This window comes from Rhinoraja longicauda, chromosome 12 (genome assembly GCF_053455715.1).
Source record: "Rhinoraja longicauda isolate Sanriku21f chromosome 12, sRhiLon1.1, whole genome shotgun sequence".
NCBI classification, from domain to species: domain Eukaryota; kingdom Metazoa; phylum Chordata; class Chondrichthyes; order Rajiformes; family Arhynchobatidae; genus Rhinoraja; species Rhinoraja longicauda.
In genome coordinates, this window is record NC_135964.1 from 14,167,619 (window position 1) to 14,186,333 (window position 18,715).

At 43.3% G+C, this 18,715-nt stretch overlaps 1 protein-coding gene across 4 annotated transcripts in view; it reads right to left on the minus strand.

The window, feature by feature from the left end:
• The window catches only part of tbx15 (T-box transcription factor 15), a 93,293-nt gene that overhangs the window by 27,112 nt on the left and 47,466 nt on the right, over positions 1-18,715 (minus strand). For all 4 annotated transcript variants that reach the window (XM_078408666.1, XM_078408664.1, XM_078408663.1 and 1 more), the window contains 3 exons: positions 17,648-17,819; positions 5,742-5,909; positions 771-835 (listed from right to left, as the gene is read on the minus strand). In XM_078408666.1, the coding sequence (XP_078264792.1) occupies positions 771-835; positions 5,742-5,909; positions 17,648-17,819 (405 nt within the window). The remainder of the gene's footprint in view (positions 1-770; positions 836-5,741; positions 5,910-17,647; positions 17,820-18,715) is intronic.

An 18,715-nucleotide genomic window follows, 5' to 3' on the forward strand; every position in this document is an offset into this window, starting at 1 on the left:
GCTGTGAGGCAGCAGCAACTCCACCCGATACCCACCCGCCCACTGTAATTACCGACGACAGGATGCAACAAACTGGGTCTTATAAAAATTAGTTTCCACAGATTCTACCATCTTCACTTTAACGTGGACCTACAACTGATTTTGCGCGGTTGCACTATAAAAGGCAAGGTTATGGGTAAAATAGCGACACGTTTATCAGCTGAATACTCTCAGAAAGATTTGGAAAAGATGAAAAAATAATCAATAATACACAAAAAAACAAACCAGTCATACACAAAAATAATGGGTGTCTGATCGTATAAGAAACAGTTAGACAGGTACATGGATAAGACAGGTTTGGATGGATATGGACCAAGCGCAGGCAGTGGGACTGGTGTGGGCAAGTTGGGCCGAAGGGCCTGTTTCTACACTGTATAACTCTCATCAGTAACAAAGCACGCAGCGCATTCTGCATATTTGTACATTCAAACGTGATTAGTAAGCGAGTCTCGGCAGCAAGCAGTAAATCGAGAAAATCTCCAAACACCGCCTCTTCTCCGTGGGCAGAGTTTCTGGGCCCAACGAATAAATTGCACACTCGTTTATTTCAGTACAATTCAATACAAAAGTTAGCAGACGTCTGCGGCGTTGGCCGCGCTGAGCCTTTCTTCCACGTGTGTCTGCTGGCTACACACCACCGTGTTTGCATTACAAAGGGCAGAATTATCTCGCCTTGAATTCTTCATTTTAAAGTATCGGCGGGGGGGAGGGGGGGGGGTTGAGCTTCTTACCTGTTTCTGCCCGAGTCCCGGAACCCTTTCGCGAACGGATTCCTATCGATTTTCAGCCTTGTAATCTGAAGAATAAAGGGAGCGAATCAAACGGCGGTGAGATGGGAAAGATTTTGCAGAAAGGTGAGGGTGGAGAGGAGAGAACGCCGTGATAATTGTGGGGGAACGGACATTTAAACAGAATCTGCAGTTAAATTGGACGTTTAACCCCCCTCAAAAATGGTGGAAAAAACCTAAATCAGAAATCGGTTAAATAAACGAAAATGCCAAATATTAATAATCTAAAACAGCATATGGGGTTTGGGGGATTAACAATGTATAATCCGGGAAACACATTAAATCCTTAAAATAAAGAGAAGTTTCTTCGAGAGGTTAACTGCGGTTGAAATGTTGCCTTATTTCTACGCACCAAATTTATATTAATATCGTTAAATAGCTAAAATCAATTGTTCCGGTTTCAAATAATTCCATGTAAAGATTTTTTTCCTGCGGTTAGCTGGTTAATTGTATTTTGTGAAGGACATGGTCTAATAAAAATGTCCTTTAAGAATATTCACAACAGGAGGGCTTTTAATGTTGAGATTGATCATTACGGAGATTTTTATTTTATCGTTGCAAAAAAGTTCCCCAAACATTTACGTTGACTGGGACAATTCTTGCCCAGCTCCACCCAACGCTCAGTTGGAGAGTAAAGTACAAAGTGCTGGCGGAACTCAGCACGTCAGGCAGCATCTGTGGAGGGAATGGACAGACGACGTTTCGGGTCGGGATCCCTTTTCAGACTCGACTGAATACTCTGAAGGTTAATGCAGACAGTCCAATCCTCAAATGGCATTGTAAGTCTCGATACAGAGTATCGGGCTCACTCTGCGGTGCGCGCACTGCTGGGGAAAGGGATTTGGGCGGTGTTCAGAAAATGACAATGCGCTCTCCTAAATCTGGTGCACAGTCCAGCAATGTAAAATCTGCCCGGAGGAACGAACTCACACCTGCTCCTGACTACAATTCAAGTGCGGTGTCAAATTTGGTTTCAATATCGCGCAGATCCTCTTTGATCTCGCGGACACCGAATCACCATATGTAAATGTTTAGGGTAGACACAAAATGCTAGAGTGACTCAGCGGGTCCTGAGCATCTCTGGAGAGAAGGAATGTTTAAACCTTTTAGAGAATTTAAAAACTGCCTCCAAAACATAACGCTTTATCAAAAGCTCCGGGCATTGTTAAACCGCGCAGCATTCTCAGCTTTAATTTGCAAACCGAGCCTGGTTCAGATAACCAGAGAGAGGTGCAACAAAAAAAAACGATTGCATCGACTTTAACTTAATCAGCCCCGTTAATGGATTCAGTAAACACGGCCTCGCCTTTTGTTTTACAAGAGCCTCGTTGTTATTTATTAAGAATTATTGTTTAAAATAGAAATATTTAGGTCTACTGTTGTTCAGTGAAAAGCTTTTTTGTTTGCGTCAAATCAGATAAAACACATGATTACAACAAGCCAAACTCGAGCACAAATAGAGACCCAGGAACTGCAGATTGTGAAATCTTGCGTAGAACAAAATGTTGGAGGAACCCAGCGGATCAACCACCATTTTTGGCTCCTTTTGGTGAAAACTAGTGTTTAAATAAAAATATGTAAAAATCTGCAGCATTTCTGTGGATTAATAATTTAGGAAGTTAAGGGAGGGAAAAAGGTCAGATCATTCCAAAATGTTTCAATGTATTATTGTTTCCTTTTGGGGTATATATCCTGCAATTGGAAACTAAAGTTTGAACAGAAATATGTTTTTTAAAAAGGCAGCATTTCTCTGGATAAAATAATTTTCATTTTTTTATTGGAAAAATAGTTAGATCATTCCAAAATGTTTCAACTTAACACTGTTTCTTTTTGGAGAATATATCCTGCAATTAGAAACCAGGGTTTAAATATTAATAGGTTAAAAATGCACAATTTCTATGAATAAAAGCATTTAGGAGCTTTTATTGAAAAAAAGTTAGCTCATTCCAAAATGTCTCAATTTGAGTTTTTGGTTCAGAATTAAAAATACGGTTTAAATTTGTCACAAAACGATTCTCCCAAGAAATAGGCGACATTTAATGTTTGAATTCACTGAACTCGTTTGTTAAAAAAAGCACAAACTGCAGAGTTCACCATCCCCAAAAAAGAACACGGAGAGTTCCTGACCCTTTACAACAAACTAGTCGAGTTGCTAGGCTTATTTTCATACTCATTAGAAATAATCTCATCTCGAGTCCGTACAGAAAAACATAGATGCGATTTGAAGTGATTAATTAGCAGCCGATTTCAAGTTGCTGTTCCGGGGACTGGTGGGATTTTAGTAGCGGGGTGCTTTCTAATCGCTTGTCTTGCGTTGGCCTGGGGGTTGGCGAGGATTACACGCGTTGGTGTCAGAACTGCCTTAAGACAGTCGGTGCACGGTGTAAACCTTTGTGATGCCGCTCTATGCAGGAAAACAAGGCGAAAAGGTTGGTCCGTTGCAAGGATTGAAGCAGCCAATTCAAGTTGTCCGGACAATATCAAAACGGAGAGGAAAATAGAACTCTCTGAATGTACCAGCTCGCTCTGCATAACTGCGAGAAAAATTGTCCCAAGGATGGAAAGCGTCTTTCTAAATAAAGGCGCAGAGATAGAGCTGCTGCCTCGTCGTGCCAGGGAACCGGGTTCGATCCTGACCTCGGGTGCTGTCTGTGTGGAGTTTGCACGTTCTCCCTGACCGAGAGGGTTTGCTCCGGTTTCCTCCCACATCCCAAAGATGTGCAGGTTTGTATGTTATTCGGCCCTCTGCAAATTGTCCCTTGTGTGTTGGGAGTGGGTGAGAAAGTGGGATAACATAGAACTAGAGTGGACGGGTGGTCGATGGTCGGCGTGGACTCGGTGGGTCGAAGAGCCTGTTTCCCTGCTTGAGTAGAGTTATTCATACGTATTTTCGTTAAAATCGTTTAACACACATTTAAAAACACCTATAGTTGTCATTTTGTCTACAACGCCAGCAGTTCCAGTAAAGACTGACTAAATATTTTGGAGATTGCGAGACAGTATTTCCCAGCCACATTTATAACATTCCGTTGGCCCAGTTTATCAGATCCCTCGGACAAAACTTTCACTGACAGAGCCCTGCGAATTACACACTCATTTGTGTTGAAACCGCTCGCTACATCAGCGTTTCGCTTACGATCATTAACCACCGGCTAGTTAAACAAAGCAACGGTTGTACCGTTACAGCTATTGAAACAATGTGCAACATGATCTATATATTCTTTAAATTAAACTGTCGGTGAACAATGCGTGAAACTGAATCCACTGCACTGGTTATAGAACAGTACAGCACAGGAACAGGCCCTTCGGCCCACATTGTCCATGCCGAACATGATGCCAAAGTAAACGGATCTCCTATGTCTGCACATGATCCACATCCTCCCATTCACTCCATATCCATGTGCCTGTGTAAAAACCTCTTAAACCAGCATGTGCAGTTCATTGTGTATATATCTGCCTCCACCTCCCTTCCAGCTCCCCCCCCCCCTTCCAGCTCCCCCCCCCCCCCCCCCCCCCTTCCCAATCAGTCTGAAGAAGGGTCTCGGCCCGAAACATCACCTATCCATGATCTCCAGAGATGCTGCCCGACCCGCTGAGTTACTCCCTTTTATCTAATAACCAGCATCTGCAGTTCTTTATTTCTGCACCAAATATTTAGCGGGGCAAGGATACAATGTTTGTTTCGGGACAGTTTCGGAAACATATTTTCCTCCCTCCCGCCATTATATGCTTATGTGTGAATCTTTTCCAATAGGCACTATGGAGATTTACTTTCTAAGCGAGTAAATTAATTTCCCTTGATCTGTTTTGATTTAAATACGTAATTCCTTTTGTTTCCCCGTGATTCCCATTTAAAAAAATGTTATGCAGAGAGCCTTTACTGACTTTATATATTCCGTAAATAGATTTTAAACCGTAGTCGATGTCTCTCTTTCGGGTGGGAGCAGGGTTTACAATCAGTAACGCTGGTATATCTGGGTTTAGGTTTATTATTGTCACGTGTACCGAGGTAAATAAACACCATCATGATAGACACAGCATGCTGGAGTAACTCAGCGGGACAGACTGCATCTCTGGCGAGAAGGTCGAGATCCTTCTTCAGACTGAGAGTCGGGGGAAAGGGTGACACAGAGATAAGGAAGTGTAAGGTGTGAAAACGAGACATCAAAGGGGATATAGTTCAAGGAAAATGTAGAATAGATCATTGTTTGATGTTTTGTTGTGCAACTCAAGTATTATAGGGGAAGATACAGAGCGCAGAATATAGTTCTCAGCATTGTGCGCATCAGTACCGCAGACAAAGTCCAATGTCCGCAATGGGGTAGAGGTGAATCGGACATTACCCGAGCTTGTAGAAGGACCGTTCAGAAATCTGATAACAGAGGGGAATAAGCTGTTCCTGAGTCTGGTGGTACGCACTTTCAAGCTTCTGTATAAGAAAATAACAGCAGATGCTGGTACAAATCGAAGGTATTTATTCACAAAATGCTGGAGTAACTTAGCAGGTCAGGCAGCATCTCAGGAGAGAAGGATCATTTAACTCATTCAAGCTTCTGTACCTCCTTCCGGACGGGAGCAGCGAGAAGGGGGAATAACTCGGCCGAGCAATACAACTCGGGGTCTCTCTATGATCAGCAAGTCGAAAGAAAACGCCGTTCCTTTCTGCAGAGCGTACAAAGCAGAGGAGAGGTGAAGAAAATAAAGAACTCGATGAGCCCGAATGGTCTAATTCCGCTCCAAGACATGAACATATATTTTTTTGTAATTAAAATTCCAGCCAAACGTGCATTTAATTCACCGCTCTGTGGAAGGATCCCGGCATGAAAGGTCCCCTGTCCATTGCCCCCACAGACGCTGCCTGGCCGGCTGAGTTCCCCCTGCACAGTATGTGTGTGTTTGCCGCGCAAGGCCTACCTGCTGGTTTTGATAGGCGGTCACAGTGGTGAAGACCGTCTCCGGGAAGGTGAATGTCTTCACCCCCTCTCCCCCGGGGACCGCTTTGGTCGGACACAGCTCGCTGCTGAAATCCTTTCGGATCACATGCACCCGGGGCTGATACTTGTGCATGGAGTGAAGAATTATCTGTTAAAAAGACGAGGAGAGGTTGAGAATAAGGATTAATATTTTGTGTCGTTAAATATACAGGCACAATGTGTTTTGAATTGCACCGTAAACACGATGAACAGAATCAGCACCGGTTAGGAACATAGAACACAGTACAGCACAAGAAACAGGCCCTTCGGCCCACAATATCTGTGCCGAACATGATGCCAAGATCAACTCGTATGTAATCCATATCCCTCCATTCCCTGCATATCCATGTTCCTATTTAAAAGTCTCTTAGACACCGCTATCGTATCTTCCTCCACCACCACCCCTGGCACATCCATGCACCCACCAGCCTCTGTGTAAAATATATATTTGCCCGGCACATCTCCTTTAAACGTCCCACCTCTCGCCTTAAACCCTTGCCCACTAGATTTTTCTAGTGTGAAAAAAAAAGGACCTGAGCGTCTATCCTATCTATCCCTTCAGAGAGTTGGGCCTCAAACTTGTGCAATTTCCAGACTCTGGAGAAAAAAAAACGACCATTACGTTTTTAAGGCGTTAATTTTATTTTCAAATAATCTACTAAATGAGTTAAATGATCCAGTAAAATAAATACGTAGGGGCTGAGTGCTGCAACCTTATGCAGAACACAAAGTGGTAGAGTAACTCTGCATATATATATATATATATATATATATATATATATACACCTTTATTTCCTTTATTGATTAAAATAAATAACACTCGCAGTCTGGTGAGAAACGGGTTAAATTAGTAAATATAACTACCCAGTCTTCCACTGCAGCCGCCGACCATCCACTAAAATATGCACAGATTGTTATGTGGGAAGATAAAAGTCAATTTTCTTGGCGGATTGACCAGGGGCTCAACACTAAAGTATATTGAGGGGGACACAAATTGCTGGAGTAACTCAGCGGGTAAGGCAGCATCTCTGGGGGACACGGATAGGTGTCGTTCCGGATGGGGATCCATCTTCAGAACCATCCACGTCCTCCACAGATGCTGCCTGACCCACTGAGTTAGTCCAACACTTTGTATTCTCCGCAGGATTTCAGCAATGCGTTAAAACCTTAACTGATCCAAGCAGTAGTAACTAATTCAACTTGGTTTTAGATCTGCAAAAACTAAGTGCTGGAGGAACTCAGTGAGTCAGAGTGAAGAAAGGTCCCATTCCGAAACGTCGTCTACCCGTTCTCTCCACAGATGCTGCCTGGCCCGCTGAGTTCCTCCTGCAATTTGTGTTTTGCTTAAGATCCCAGCATCTGTAGTTGCCCGTGCCTCTGATTTTACACCGCTTGTTAAAGCAGAGATTAGCAGTGTTGACCACGAATGAGTGCCCGTTCAATTAAACCTTCAAATGTTCGCTGGAGACACAAGGAACGGCAGATGCTGATTTACAACAAAAAAAAACACAAAGTGCTGGAGTAACTTAGCGGGTCAGGCACCATCTCTGGTGAAAGTGAATTGGTACCTCCGGGTCGGGACTCCTTTCAGACCGATGTCAACTGTTCAACCCGGCATCCCAGACCATCGTTGTTTTCTAATTAAAACGATGAACACAATTCACTCATCATCTCCCAGCATATTTATAACTCACGGATCCTGCTTTCTCAGAAAATCACCGTTACGTTAGAGATCACGTTAAAAAATCTCTACCCAGACAGTCATAAAATAAAATTCTCCTTTTGTATTAAATGAAAGCATTGCATAGAAGGCTCTCGACCCGAAATGTCACCGACCCATGTTCTCCAGAGATGCTGCCTGACCCGCTGAGTTACTCCAGCACTTAGTATCTCTTCCCTCTACGTCGTCCATTTCCTTGTACGGAGATGAGATTATATTTATTTAGGCCACAGGACAGATTCCAGACTTTTCGTTGCTTTATAACATTTCCTCTTGGTACGTATCAACAAGTAACATTGCTTTTTGTATCCCTTATTTTGATTGTATATAAACGAGGTATCACAGGCACGTAAAACTGCAGATGCTGAAATCCTAAAGCTAAACACAAAGTGCTGGAGGAATTCAACGGGACGGGCAGCATCTGTGGAGGGAATGGACAGGCGACGTTTCTGGTCGGGACCCTGTTTCAGACGGAAAGGTCGCCAGTCTATTCCCCCAGCAGTTAATTTTTTTTTGCTCGGAATTCCCGCATCTGCAGTTCCTTGTCTCTCTATCCAAAAAGATGGACTGTTCCATATTCACTTTACAATTTTTCTTCTTCACAATAAATATGTTCCCCTTTTCAAACCAGTACTCGTTAACATACAATTTCGTCCACTTATTAATTTACAGTCAAATTTATTTATTTTTAAATCCCCTTGTTATGAAACTCCTCAGAATTTTCAACACACTGTATACTGTAGCTGGGGGAAATTATTGTCTTGACGTTCTTCAATACCTTAATTGAGTAAATCGAGTTTCACCGTAACTTAATTGGTACACGTGACAATAAAATACCTTTGAACCTTAAACCTATGAAATTTATATTATAATTTTATCAGATTAATTAACTAACCCTAAAATTGTTTTGTGTAGGAAAGAACTGCAGATACTGTTTAAATCGAAGGTAGGCACAAAATGCTGGAGTAACTCAAATGTTTTGCTCCTTGGACTGGGTGCGAAGGTGTTTTTAAATATTGTAGCTTTATTATAAAATATCGTTTTTAAAATATTTTGGGAATATTAAAATATTCAGTCAATTGTTTTATAGTCCATCGTATGCACATTAAAACAAGGAGAATAAATTATCAACAGAATTTGATGTATACTATATTAGAGTATTAATTAATTGAAAGATACAGCATGGAAACGGGCCCTTTGGCCCAATGAATCCATGCCAAACATCAAGTCAAGTCAAGTCAAGTCAAATTTATTTATCACATACACATACTCGATGTGCAGTGAAATGAAAGTGGCAATGCCTGCGGGTTGTGCACAAAAAGAATTACAGTTACAGCATATAAATAAAGTTAATAAGTTACTAAACATAGCACAAAAAGTGTCGACAAAAATTTAGTCTCTGGGGTTATCAAAGTTGACAGTCCTGATGGCCTGTGGGAAGAAGCTCCGTCTCATCCTCTCCGTTTTCACAGCGTGACAGCGGAGGCGTTTGCCTGATCGTAGCATCTGGAACAGTCCGTTACTGGGGTGGCAGGGGTCCCTCATGATCTTGCTTGCTCTGGATCTGCACCTCCTGATGTATAGGTCCTGCAGGGGGACGAGTGTAGTTCCCATGGTGCGTTCTGCCGAACGCACTACTCTCTGCAGGGCCATCCTGTCCTGGGCAGAGCTGTTCCCAAACCAGACTGTAATGTTGCCGGACAGGATGCTCTCTACAGCCCCAGAGTAGAAGCAATGAAGGATCCTCAGCGACACTCTGAATTTCCTCAGTTGTCTAAGGTGGTAAAGGCGCTGCTTAGCCTTACCCACCAGTGCGGCAATGTGCGTTGCCCACGTCAGATCCTCTGCGATGCAGACTCCCAAGTATTTGAAACTGCTCACCCTATCCACAATAGACCCATTTATCTCCAGTGGCGTGTACGTCCTTGGATGTTTAGCCCTTCTGAAGTCCACAATCAGCTCCTTTGTTTTAGTGACATTCAAGAGGAGGCTATTGTCCTGACACCAGAGTGCCAGATCAGCCACCTCCTCCCGGTAGGCCTTCTCATCGTTGTTGGAGATCCGGCCCACCACCACAGTGTCATCAGCAAACTTGATGATGGAGTTTGAGCTGAACCTGGCCCTACAGTCATGTGTGTACAGGGAGTACAGTAGGGGGCTAAGGACGCAGCCCTGGGGGGATCCTATGTTCAGGGTGAGGGAGCTAGATGTGTGTTCCCCCATCCTGACCACTTGGGGCCTGGCAGTGAGAAAGTCCAGGACCCAGGCACACAGAGGGGTGCTAAGCCCCAGTTCCAGCAGCTTCTCAACCAGTCTGCTGGGGACTATTGTGTTGAATGCTGAACTAAAGTCAATGAACAGCATCCTCACATAGCCCCCCTGGCTGTCCAGATGAGAGAGAGCGGTGTGTAGAACCTGGGAGACCGCATCATCCGTGGACCTGTTCGGACGGTATGCGAACTGTAGTGGGTCCATGTTGCGAGGAAGGAGGGCGCAGATGTGCTTCTTGTCTAGCCTCTCAAAGCATTTCATGACAACCGAGGTGAGGGCCACCGGTCGGTAGTCATTTAAACACGATCACCCGTTCACTCTAGTTCTAGGTTAACCCACTTTCTCATCCACTCCCTACACACTCGGGAGCTATTTACTGTGGACCAATTAACCTGCAAACCCACACGTCTTTTGGACGTGGGAGGAAACCAGAACACCCGGAGAAAACCCACGAGGTCACAGGGAGAACATGCAAACTCCACACAGACAGCACCTGAGGTCAGGATTGAACCTGGGTCTCTGGAGCTGTGAAGCAGCGGCTCTACCAGCTGCACCACTCTGCCACTGTACAACCCAAATAGGGTATTCCCTATTCACTGCACAATGCACTGTATTGTCCTATTTCTGGAAACCAAATGATGTACAGCTCAATAGTAAGTAACCATCTGTCTGTATGAAGTTCATGGTGGCTCAGTACACACTAACACTTGGTTTCAGGCCTAACCATGGCGGATGAAAACATATTCTGTTTCATTGATGAAAGGTGTGATGGTACCATGTTTTTTAACACTGCCTCCTCACTTCCAGAAACTGGGATGGAATCCAGATCAAACAGAGAAAGAAAGTTTCCTTTATCTGCAAGAAAAACAAAATATCTTCCCTATGGGTTTAATTAAACTCTGTGAAATGAGTTCGCTAGTTCTTAGTCCACTTCGGTTGGCTTCTGCCCAATATAATTGCCCCGTTCACTGAGAATAAGAATTCAGGAAAATAGAAAGATAAGTTGCATTTTCTGCTTTGCTGCAGAAATTTTTCAAAAACATTTTCTGCTGCTTCACAGCGCCAGAGACCCAAGTTCGATTCTGAGCTTGGGTGCTGTCTATGTGGAGTTTGCACATTCTCCCTATGACCAGGTGCTCTGGTTTCCTCCTATATGCCAAAGACGTGCGGGTTTGCAGGTTAATTGGCCTCTGTAAATTGCCCCCAGTGTGCAGGGAGTAGATGAGAAATTGGGTTAACATGGAACTAGTGTGATGGTGGGCTCGGTAGGTCTAAACTAAACTAAACTAAACTAAACTAAACTTAAACATATCTTTACAGTTTACACATTGAAAGAAACTAGCTTTGGTTTTGAGTAACTGTGAAATGTGAGTCACAACTATGAATGTTTGTCATTAAATGTTTTGTGACCATTTTGTTTCATATGAATTTCATACTTGAATTAAATCGCCATTACAGAAAAAAATAATGGATTATAAAATAAAAGAATGAATTGGTTCCAAGCAATCTTGAATCTCGTACAATTCAATTCTGGTATAAATCTAAAGTACAAGCTAGGACGTAGTCCCAATTCTCCAGCCTACCTCATTGCGGCATTGGACATTTTCTCTGGAAGTGTTCTGCTAAGATGCTAAGGAACTATATTGTGCACACTCTATCTGTGCCTCGTTCTCCCTTCATACTTTGGATTGATTATACTCACGTGTGGTATTATCTGAATTGTTTGGATAGCATGCAAAACAAAGCTTTCTACTGTGAAGATAGGCACATAAAACTTCACCTAGTCCTTATCTTCAGAGATGCTGCCTGAACCGTTGAGTTGTACCAGCATTTTGTGTCTACCTTTGGTTCCTTCCGGCACAAAGCTTTTTACGGTACCTTGTTACACATGACAATAATAAACCTAAACCTAAACAATGTTTTCAAATTGGCAGAATCTCCTAGCAACCTTATAAACTGATGTTTACTACTTGGCAGAATCTCGTAGTACCTTTATAAACTGATTATTCCTTTTTAATGCAAAGAACCTTTGCCAGTCCTCAAACAGTTAGGTCAGCATTTACGTCGAGCTGATCAAGAAATACCTGATGGGCAAAGCTCTGTGCAACACAGTTATCAAATAGCCTCACATGGAAAGCACAGAACAAGCCCTACCCAAATTGCCTTGGCAACTAGTGAAGCCAATCCCCCAAGCTTAGCTGGCTGTCAAACAATATGAATGATTATGATCTTCACAGTGTAAAAAACAAAGTGATGCATGTGTTGGAAGTCCAAAACCAAAATACTCAGCACGTCAGGATTCTCTTTCATGAGAGAGGTACAAGAGTTAATATCATCACTTCTGCTGAAATACCACTGAACTGATTTTGTTCTCTCACTCAAATGCTGTCTGACCTGTTAAGTATTTCTAGTATTTTCCATTTCACCCAGTGATCTAAGTGGAAATTGTCCAACCTTGTGTTGTAGAGATAAGATTATAGTAATCAATTTAATTGTGGGTGGTAACTACGTGGAATCGAAGAGTCATGGAGTAATACAACACGGAAACAATCAGCCCAACTCGTCTATGCCAACCAAGATGCCCAATCTATGCTAGTCCCCTTTGCCTGCATTTGCCCCATATCCCTCTAAACATTTCCTATCCATGCACTTTTGCAAGTGTCCTTTAAATGTTGTTTTGATTACCCAACCCTGGGTAAAAACCCCTGTGCATTCACCTTATCTATTCCCCTCATGACATTAGTTGTATAAAACTTGAACTGGACAGCAACAATTTATTCATTCATTGCTTTTGGGTTACACTATTGAGTGGAAATCCAGAACAACATATCTAATTCAACCATGTGCAGGAAGGAACAGCAGATGCTGGTTTAAACTGAAGATAGACACAAAAAGCTGGAGTAACAGTGGTCAGACAGCATCTCTGGAGAAAACGTCACCTGTACCTTTTCTCCAGAAACGCTGAGTTACTCCAGCTTCTTGTGCCTATCTCATTCAACCATATTAATCGCCGACACAAGACTCTGCAGATTCAGTCCTGGATCCCAATTCAAAAGATTCACTGCTCCTTTCCTGCACAGCTGCTGCTCTACCCACTGAGTTCCTCCAGCAGATTTTATTCTGCAGTTTGAGATTTTATTTGGCACATGCGAATTAGACACTGTTGAAAGTTGGGATAGAGTCATACAGCGTGGAAACAGGCCCTGTGGCCTAACACATCCCTGCCGACCAAGACACCCCATCTATGCTGGTCCCATTTACTCACAAAAGGACATAGCTTCCTAGCTATTATCAGGCAACTGAACCATTCTATCACCAACTAGAGAACAATCCTGACCAACCATCTACCTATATTAACTTCTGTGTGGAGAACACTGTACCCACCAGGACTGTATGGTGTTTCTCCAACAATGAACCCTGGGTCAACCCTGACAGGGAACAGTGCCGTCGCCATTCTTGTTCACCCTGTACACTGCGGACTTCAGGCACAGCTCCGCAGACTCCTATCTACAGAAGTTCTTTGACGACTCTGCCATCGTCGGCCTCATCACGGGCGACGAGGACAGGGCATACAGAGAACTGATCAAGGAGTTTGTGGACTGGTGCCAGCGGAACTGCCTCCGGATCAACGCGGGGAAAACCAGGGAGATGGTGGTAGATTTCCGCAGGCGCAGCCACGCCCCCCGACACCGGTGAACATCCAGGCAATGGACATCGAGAGGGTGGATTCTTATAAGTACCTGGGTGTCTACCTCAACAATAAACTGGACTGGACTGAAAACACCGATGCACTATACAGAAAGGGCCAGAGCAGACTTTATCTGCTAAGGAGACTCAGGTCCTTTGGAGTGCAGGGGGCACTCCTAAGGACCTTCTACAACACTGTGGTTGCATCGGCCATTTTTTATGGAGTGGTCTGCTGGAGCGGCGGAAGGGAAGAGACTCGACAAGCTGGTCAGGAAGGCCAGCTCTGTCCTGGGTTTCCCCCCTCGACTCAGCGCAGGTGGTGGGAGAGAGGAAGATGATGGCAAAACTAACATCGCTGCTGGACAGCGACTCCCACCCCATGCAGGACACTGCCACTGTACTGAGTAGCTCCTTCAGTGACAGACTCCTTCACCCCAAGTGCGTGAAGGAGAGATATAGGAGGTCCTTCCTTCCCGCTGCTGTGAGACTGCACAACCAGCACTGCTCCCATCAGACGAGTCAACAATAACAGCTAAGAACACACAGAAAACTGATGACAATTTATGTATCTTTTATTTATAATGAATGATCTCTTGCTCTCTTGCTATCCACTTTGCTGCTGTAACACTGTAAATTTCCCCGGTGTGGGACGAATAAATGAATATATTATATTATTATATTTTATTATTATTATTATTGGAGACCCTTGGACTATCTTTAATTGGACTTTACTGGACTTTATGTTGCATTAAATGTTATTCCCTTTATCCTGTACCTGTATACTGTGGATGGCTCGATTGTAATCATGTACAGTCTTTCCACTGACTGGATAGCAAGCAACAAAAAGCTTTTCACTGTACCTCGGAATGTGTGACAATAATAAACTAAACTAAACTAAACTAAATTGAATTAAACTAAACTAAATTTACTAAACATCTCTGCAGAACATGGATAGGTAACATTTCGGGTCAAGACCCTTCCTCAGACTGGTTTTGTCTATTAACCAGCATCTGCAGTGCTTTGTTTCCCCATTTACCCAGGTTTGGCCCATATCCCTTCACGCCTCTCCTGTACATGTACCTGTCCAAACGTCTTTTAAATATTGTTATTGTACCTGCCTCAACTATTTTCTCTGGCAGCTCGTTCCGTATACCCACCACCCTCTGTGTGAAAAAGTTGCTCCTCGATTTCCCATTAAAATTTTCCTCTCTGATCTGTTATTATCCCTTAACTTTAGTAAGCTGGTTTTGGAAAACATCTGACAGAAAGGTGTGGCATTGCATGTTCATAATTGTCATCATGATGAATAAGGTTTGATTTCACTCCAATTCCCAATGGAAATAAAGTCACAGGTTATAACTGCCCACTGCTCAATGGGAACACAAGGCATGAAAGTATAGAGGATGGAAAACATCGCAGAACTGGGACAGAGTGTTCCTTAGATGTTTTAACTCAGGCACATTTTGGGAATGGAAGGTTTGGATAACATCTGCTCTGTGGTATTTTTGACCTTGGAGCGCTTAGTGCTTTCACCAAACTCTGAGCAGTTTAACTTTGCAATTATCCATTGGCTGTCAGCTCTACTTTTAAAAACAGCTTTTAGTTTGAAAAGAAAAGCAGCAATTCCGTTTCAGCAAAGTTCAAATTCATTACCAAATTCATCTATCACTAATCATCTATTGATGGTTAAATCTTCACCAAAACTATCCCTTAAACTGTACCATTTATTGTACAATTAATTGTAAAAAATTATGAGCAACTATCAGTCATTTCTAACAACTGAATTATTATTCGTACAATTATTAGTGCAATTATTATTGTACAATTAGTTTTAAAATTGTACCAATTATTACTGATTAATAATAAAGTTGTTAAAAATGACTAATAGTTACTTATATTTTAATTAGTTTTAGTTTGTTTTGAGATACAGCATGGAAACAGGCCCTTCCTCCACCATGTCCACGCTGACCATCGATCACCCGTTCACACTAGTTCTTTGTTATCCCACTTTCTCATCCACTCCCTACACACTGGGAACAATTTACAGAGGGCCAATTAACCTAATAACCCGCACATCTTTGGAATGTGGGAGGAAACCAGTGCACATGAAGGAAACCCACGCGGTCACAGGGAGAACGTGCAAACTCCGTACAGACAGCACCCATAGTCAGGATCTAACATGGGTCTCTGGCGCTGTAAGGCAGTAACTCTGCCGCTGCACCACTGTGCTGAGAGGCTATCTTTAACTGGAAAATATATCAAATAATAACAATAGAGAAAACAAATGGCATATCAGATATGTATTGATTCAGGTTTAAATTAATTTATTAGTCTCTTAAAACATTATCTTTCACAATCTATATTTGAATGCAATGACCTGGATAAATAGGTGACAAAGAATGATGTCTGGAAAATAAATGAGTAAAATGCAGAATTAGCTGATGAGAGCTGTGAAAATGAAACACCAGCAATATCAATGACATTTTCAACTAAATGGTAAAAGATGAAGAAATAATCCACCGAAGAGTTGCTGTTGTGTTTATTTTGGGGTTAGACATCGACTGATATTCCTGCCTTCGTAGAAACTCATTCCACTGTCGACTTGACTATTTGGACTACTGCCTGTGACATCCTCCATAGTAGAGTCGTAGAGTCATAGAGTGATACAGGGTGGAAACAGGCCCTTCGGCCCAACTCACCCACATCGGCTAACGATATCCCTGTTACACTAGTCCCACTTGCCTGCGCTTGGTCCATATCCCTCCAAACCTGTCCTTTCCATGTATCCATAACTGTTTCTTAAACAATGGGATAGTCCCATCTTAACTACCTCCTCTGGCAGCTTGTTCCATACACCCACCACCCTTTGTGTGAAAAAGTTACCCCTTGGATTCCTATTAAATCTTTTCATCTTCACCTTGAACCTATGTCCTCTGGTCCTCGATTCCCCTACTCTGGGCAAGAGACTCTGTGCATCTACCTGATCTATTCCTCTCATGATTTTGTACACCACCATTAGATCTCCCCTCATCCTCCTGCGCTCCATGGAATAGAGACCCAGCCTACTCCCAGCAATTCTCCCTATTCTTTTATCCCCACCTTTATCTCACGTGTAGCACCTGTACCCTGGAACACCAAGCTTCCAGTCCTATCCTTCCCTTAGCTAAAGTTTTGCAATGGCCACAACGTCCCAATCGCACTTACATCCTGTTCACATCCTGAGTTCATCCGCCTTGCCCTTCAGGCCACTCACACGGAAATAAATGCAGCTTAATCCAACAGTCCTTCCGAGCTAGACACAAAATGCTGGAGTAACTCAGCAGGACAGGCAACATCTCTGGAGAGAAGGAATGGGTGACGTTTCGGGGTGAGACCCTTCAGTCCTTCCTAGCTCATCTACTGAACTTGCTTCAACCGCCACACCAACTTCCAGCCTCTCACCTACCCCACTCTAGCATTGGAATAGGGTAGAGTGAAATGCTTTGCCATGTTATAAAATGTAGAAACACGAAACTGTAGATGTTGATAATCTGAAGAATGGTCCCGACCCGAAAAGACACCCATCCTTTTTCTCCAGAGATGCTGCTTGATCCGCTAAGTTACTCCAGCACTTTGTGTCTATTTATGTTACAAATATACATATTCATAGTCATAGAGTCATACAGCACGGAAGCAGACCATTCGGCCCAAGTTGTCCATGCTGATTAAGATGCCCCATCTGTACTAGTCCCATTTGCCAGTATTTAGCCCATATCCCTCTAAACCTTTCATATCCATGTACCTGTCCAAGTGTCTTTTTAATGTAGTTACAGTACCTGCTTGAACTACTTCCTCTGGAAGTTCATTCCATAGACCCACCACCCTCTGTGTGAAAACGTTGCCTGTCAGTTTCCTATTAAATATTTCCCCACTCCCCTTAAACCTATGTCAGATAGTCACAGAGTTGTACAGCAGGGATACAAGCCTTTCAGCCCACCTCATGCCGACCAAGGTGCCCCATCTACACTAGTCCCACCTTGCCCACGTTTGGCTCTGGTTCCTGATTCCCCTGTTATAATGAACTCATGATATCAGCCATTAACGAGCATCTGTGCCTGATGGTTGATTAACAGAGCCCGAGGTGAACATAAACATTACTTCAAAATGTATAATAATTGCGGTCTACATACATGTCCTTGATCATCCAGTTCATTGTTGGTAAGTTTGAGTTTATCAAAGCTGATAACTTGTCGCATCCACGTATCTCCTGAAGCGAGGGAGTCTGGATGGATGTAGACTCGAGGAGGCACTGGAGAATCGGCGTTCCCTGCAACCATCCATTTCGAACTGTGATAAACATATCTGCAGACAGAGACACCTGAGATCAGAAAACCTCAGCAGAACCTAAAACAAGGCAATTCTCCCACTCGCATATCCCCACCCACTTCCACCAATATTCCTCCCCCCGGGATCACAATCCACTCCTATCCTCATCTGACACCTTTCTCATCTCCAGCCTTTGTCACTTACTCCATCCGTCTGCTCATCAACCCTCACTTGCCTGTATCCAGTCATAGAGAGTGGAAACAGGTCCTTTGGCCCAACTTGCCCACGCTGACCAACATGCTCCATCTACACATCCTACCTGCCTGCATTTGGCCCATATCCCTCTAAACATATCCTATCCAGGTACCTGTCCAAAGGATTCTTAAGCTCGCCAGGCTTTGTCCCAACCTCCATCTCTCTTTTCCAACTTACTCCCCTCTTATTAAACAGTACAGGATTGGCGCGGGACTTGAAAGCGCCGATGCAATTGCATTAGATACTTCCATCGATTCAGTCTGAAAAAGGGTCCCAACCTGAAACGTTGCCTGTCCATTCCCTCCACAGTTGCTGCCTGACCTGCTGAGTTTCTCCAGCACTTTGTGTCTTTTATTGGAAACCAGCATCTGCAGTTCCTTGTGTCTACATCTGCCTCCACCTCCCTTCCAGCTCTCTCCCCCTCCATCAGTCTGAAGAAGGGTCCCGACCCACCTATCCATGACCCGCTGAATTACTCCAGCACTGTCTCTTTTTTTGTAAAGCAGTATCTGCAGTTCCTTGTATCTATGTCCTATTATTTACACATTTCTCCTTTTACCTCGTATTCCCTAAACCGTTAATCACTTCCTCTCAAACAGATGCAATGAGTAAGAAATGGTTGGTGCTGACATTTGTAAATGATCTGCTGCCTACCAGGGAGTGGGATAACATAGAAC